This window comes from Nestor notabilis, unplaced genomic scaffold (genome assembly GCF_000696875.1).
Source record: "Nestor notabilis isolate BGI_N333 unplaced genomic scaffold, ASM69687v1 scaffold6982, whole genome shotgun sequence".
Taxonomy (NCBI): Eukaryota; Metazoa; Chordata; class Aves; order Psittaciformes; family Psittacidae; genus Nestor; species Nestor notabilis.
The window spans coordinates 70613-74999 of NW_009919661.1; the positions used below are offsets into that span (position 1 = coordinate 70613).

General features: G+C 43.7%; 1 protein-coding gene across 1 annotated transcript; it reads right to left on the minus strand.

The window, feature by feature from the left end:
- Positions 1–352: 352 nt before the first annotated feature.
- LOC104402444 (brain-specific angiogenesis inhibitor 3-like) lies at positions 353–3731 on the minus strand (the record flags this gene model as incomplete). Its single annotated transcript, XM_010010324.1, has 2 exons — positions 3601–3731; positions 353–1121 (listed from the first exon to the last, which is right to left on the minus strand). A coding segment is annotated over exon 2 (754 nt), but the record flags the coding sequence as incomplete, so codon positions are not given.
- Positions 3732–4387: the final 656 nt, after the last annotated feature.

The following is a 4387-nucleotide window of genomic DNA, read 5'->3' on the forward strand; positions in this document are numbered from 1 at the left end:
GGGTGGTTGCAGTAAAGAGGTGATGAGGGGGAGAGAGATTCCTGTCTCACCACCTGTGGGCATTACTGTAAGTGGGAGCTGAAAACAGATGGATCTACTTACGAGGAGCCTCAACAGTGCTCAGTAGAACCATATACTGAAGGTTAGGCCAGTTTAGAAATGGGAATGCAGCCTTCCATGCCCTGAGGGAGACTGCATCTTCTCCAGCCCTTTTGCTTCATCTAGAGGCAAGCTGGAGTGGAGAGCAGGTCAAATGAATGTGAGTACTGAGGTGAGCTGGTAGCTGGACCTACACACCGGTGTGGGATTCAGCACACACACACCCCCCACCCCCCCAGAAAGAAGCACCTACCTTCTTTTGGCGGCCGTTTGGCTTCTCTGGTGAGGTTGCAGACCTGGGTTGTTTGCAGCTCCTGGGTCAGGCATCCCTCCGTTTGCTCATTGAGGGGCAGCACCACGTTATTAAGCAACACCAGGGACTGGTCGTCTATTCCCCATTCTCCCAAATGCTGAGGGCAGGTGCATTTTGTATACATGATCCCACAGGACTCGGTTCTCCCGTTCTCAGATTTCAAGCAGCTCTCCAACCAAGTGCATAACACATGGCACCCAAACTGGCTTGGGCTCACCTTGTTCAACACCAAAAACTCAAAGAAGGATTTTTGGTCATCTTCTTTTTTGTGTAATCCTGGGAAATCGATAGGATAGACGCGGCGTATCTGAATAAAATTCTTATCATACTGCAGAAATACAAAAGCATTCTTGGAATTGCAGAGCTGCATTATAGAATGGTTATTTTTTAAAAGATCCTTTATTTTTTCATGGGAAAAATGATCAAACTGATAAGCCAAGAGGGAAAAGTTGGAGCAGCTGAAGTCCTTTTTGGAAAATTTCAGGTAAATACTATATTTGGTCGGATCTGGATTTTCCAGCGTCCAAGTGCAGTTTGTGAAGTTTTTAGGAAACATTTCACTTACAGAATATGATCCATAAATGACCCCCTTCACCAGCGTGGAACACCAGAAGTCTTGGGCAGCATTAAATCCAAACATAACCAGTAGATAGGTGGAAAATATATAAATCAGCAAATTACGAACAGCCTTCATCCTATGTCATTTGGCCTGCAGGAGATGAAATGAAATAAAAATGCAAGTAGAATTCTTCACGCATAGAAAACCAAACTCCTTCCAATATTCGAGCCAGCTGTTTTCAAGCTTGCAGTTCGAGCCCCTTTCAGAAAGAAGGGCAGGTAATTTGTATTTTATACGGCGAGGGCCGGGACCGCTGCCGTGAACGCAGCGCCATCACGTGGCTGTCGCAACTGCCACGGCCTCTACAGTCAAATTAAACAAAACCAACATCTATTAGATTATTAATAGGAATGTCCTCTCCTGTCTAGGCTTTTGTCATCATGGCGAGGACCAGAACCGCTCAACTTAGGTAAAAGCCCAGGCACCTTACCCGGCAGACCGAGAAAAGGGTGATTTATTTATTTATTTATCTAAAAAGTAAATAAGTAGCCTGCTACAGTTATCTATCTGCATATACAGTACACACATGTAGAATTCCACCGGCACAGAACACAGAACAAGAAAGCCAGTAGTATCTATTGTTATGTGTTATTTTTCTATTAAGTCTGAGAAGTAACTGAAGAACTACAGCCATAATTAAAAAACACATAAATTATTATTTGCTACAGATGGAAGGGTATCTCAAATAAGCCTACATGCCCTCACCCTGGTCACCCAGTATAGATAGGTCCCTATAAAAAGAAAATCCAAGCAAGAAATTCTGAGATTAATGTATTGCTAAAATTTTGAGGCTACTGGAGAAAGGAACAAAGACAGATGAAACTAGTGCTGGTCTGACACTACCACTAAGTGCCAGATTTTTTGGATATTAATTTCGATGTGCTTCAATCCCTAAGGATGTATAAAATGGATCACTGTATTAGTATCTACAAGCGGTAGCTCTATATAGCTGTCAATGATATGGCAGGATCCCTGCACCTATTGGACTGCACTTGCCCTCTTATTACAAATATCTTGTACTGTCTGATTAGCTCCTGCGTTTTGCAGACATGCGCTTGAATGATGAAAGACATATTACATTCTCTCTGCTACTATCTCCAAATAAAGCTGTTTTACTGCATCTGTCAACCCTCACAGCCTCCACATGCTCTGTTCTCTTAACAGTGGCCCAGGTTAATAAAGTGAATCTTAGTTATATTTACCTCTGTAACGTTATCCAAAAAAATTCAAATTGAACGTTTTCAGCATTAACCTTTAAGAAGTTGCTTATCTCTTACAAATAAGAAGCTTTTCGCCTTCTGCTTTTAAATGCAAGCAGACAGAAGTGATGCCAACCTAATTTCGAAACTCTCTAGATTGCAGTCTTTTCCACTGTTGCTCTGTAAGCAGAGGCACACACACACAGAGGCACCGCTACTGAGTTTTGATGTGTGTCTTTGCCTAGCTTTTCATCTCCTCACCAAACAGCAAGGCATCTTCTGTCTCCCATTGCGTAACACACAGCAAATCACCAGATTAAGCTCCCTTGAAGAGATTTCCGTATCTCCTAGATTATAATTCAAACTCTGGATCTTGAAACGGCCAAAGCAGCACCAGCTCTAACCCTCTTTATAGTGGAGGGTTTAAAAAAAAAAAAAAAGCAGAGCTGTTCCTGGGTCTATCCACACGGTCAGATTTCCTCCTTTCTGAGCGTCCATCTCAATGAATAACACGGTCCTCCTTCTCCAAATAGGCTCCGTACAGCATTTAAGGTTTAATAAAAGAGAAACTTATTGGGAATTCTGGAAACAATTTCCCCTTTGCTGAAGCACTTTGCAGGCAATGCAGTTCTGCGCAGTGTTATTCAGGATGGTGTAGGCGTTGAAAGCCAATGTGACAATAAGTGTCTAAATTAGGAATTCCACCCATGAAAAAGGATTAATTTTACAATCTGGAAAGCAAAAAGGGAGCTTATTTGCTGCTCTGTTCGAAAAGGACTTTTTCCCATCCTATGTAATATTTGCAGTAGAAAAATAAAGACGTCTGCAGTGCTAGGCTCTTTTCTATGAAGAAACGTAATCAAATAGCCCACATTTCAGTTGTGCATTTATTCAGGCAAGGCTACTGAAACACAGCATTGTCTTAATCTCTCTCTTCCCATGTGCATCACACAGATGTACACACACACACTCCAATTGAGTGTGCCGGCAGCATTTCGGTTAGTTTGCAGTATCGCTAGATACTAGAGCAGTCTGCTCACTGAAAGGATTAGGCACTCAGATTAAAAAGATTTTTTTCATTTCCATTGAGAAAAGAGTTAAAAAAACAGCCAGAGAGGCTTAAGGTTGCCCATTTGGGAAGGGGGAGAATCCTCTTCTGCTGAAAAGCAAACGGGCGTTTAGTTTGGATATTCCCCGAACTGATTTTCTAGGCGACACTCTAGTTTAGCCGAACATAGACGGCGCCATCACTCCACTTATTTTTCTTTTTCCCCAACAGAAGACCCGCTGACTTCTCTTATTTTAACTTCCTATTAACCTAACATCATCACACTCCCCTCCCTCCAAAATTACCCCAGCCGTGCACAAACCTCAGGTTTTCTCGGTCTCGCTGGAAATTACTCTCAGGGAAGCAGACCTGTCGCGAAACGCACTTCTCTTAACTTTTAAACTGCAGCGCTGAAGTAAATGCGGAGATCATTTCGTATGTGCTGTCTCTATCCTTCAGCAACAGCCTGTCCCCCTCCGCCGCCGCCTCCTCCCCGGAATCCCAAGCTAAAAGCTCTTCAGTCGTAATCTCTGGAAATGGGAAATGGAGATGCCCCGGGCACCCTTACCTTCCACTCCGAAAGCTGTCAGGCTATTTCTCTAAAACACTAGCACCACAGGCACACGTCCCAACAACAGTGATGGAGAGACTCCCCTTCTGTCGGAAGCACCGTTTCCCATTTTCCCCGGCTCAGGTTCAAAACCAAGATGAAAAAAAGCAGCAGAAGATAAAAAACGCGGCGAGAAAACCCCCGCACGCCACACACACACACCACCGAGGAAAAAAAAAGCAGCTTTAGCGCCGAATCCACCAAATCCAACCACATGAAGGGAAAGGAAAGAAAAAAAGAAAAACCACCTCAAACCAGCGAGACTGCAGGGGAAAAAAAATGGAAGTGGCTGAGCAAGCGAAAGGTTTTGTTTGTTTGTTTGTTTTTTACTTGAAACAAAGTCTCCGCACAGCAGCGCGATGAGCGGCGATGCCAGCCAGGCGACGGTCTGAGAGGACTAAGGCGCTAGTGCAGATTTGTTGGTGGGTTTTGTTGTTGTTGTTGTTACTAAATAGACTTATTCTTCTTTCCTCACTCCCCCTTTCTCCTCAGACCGGTG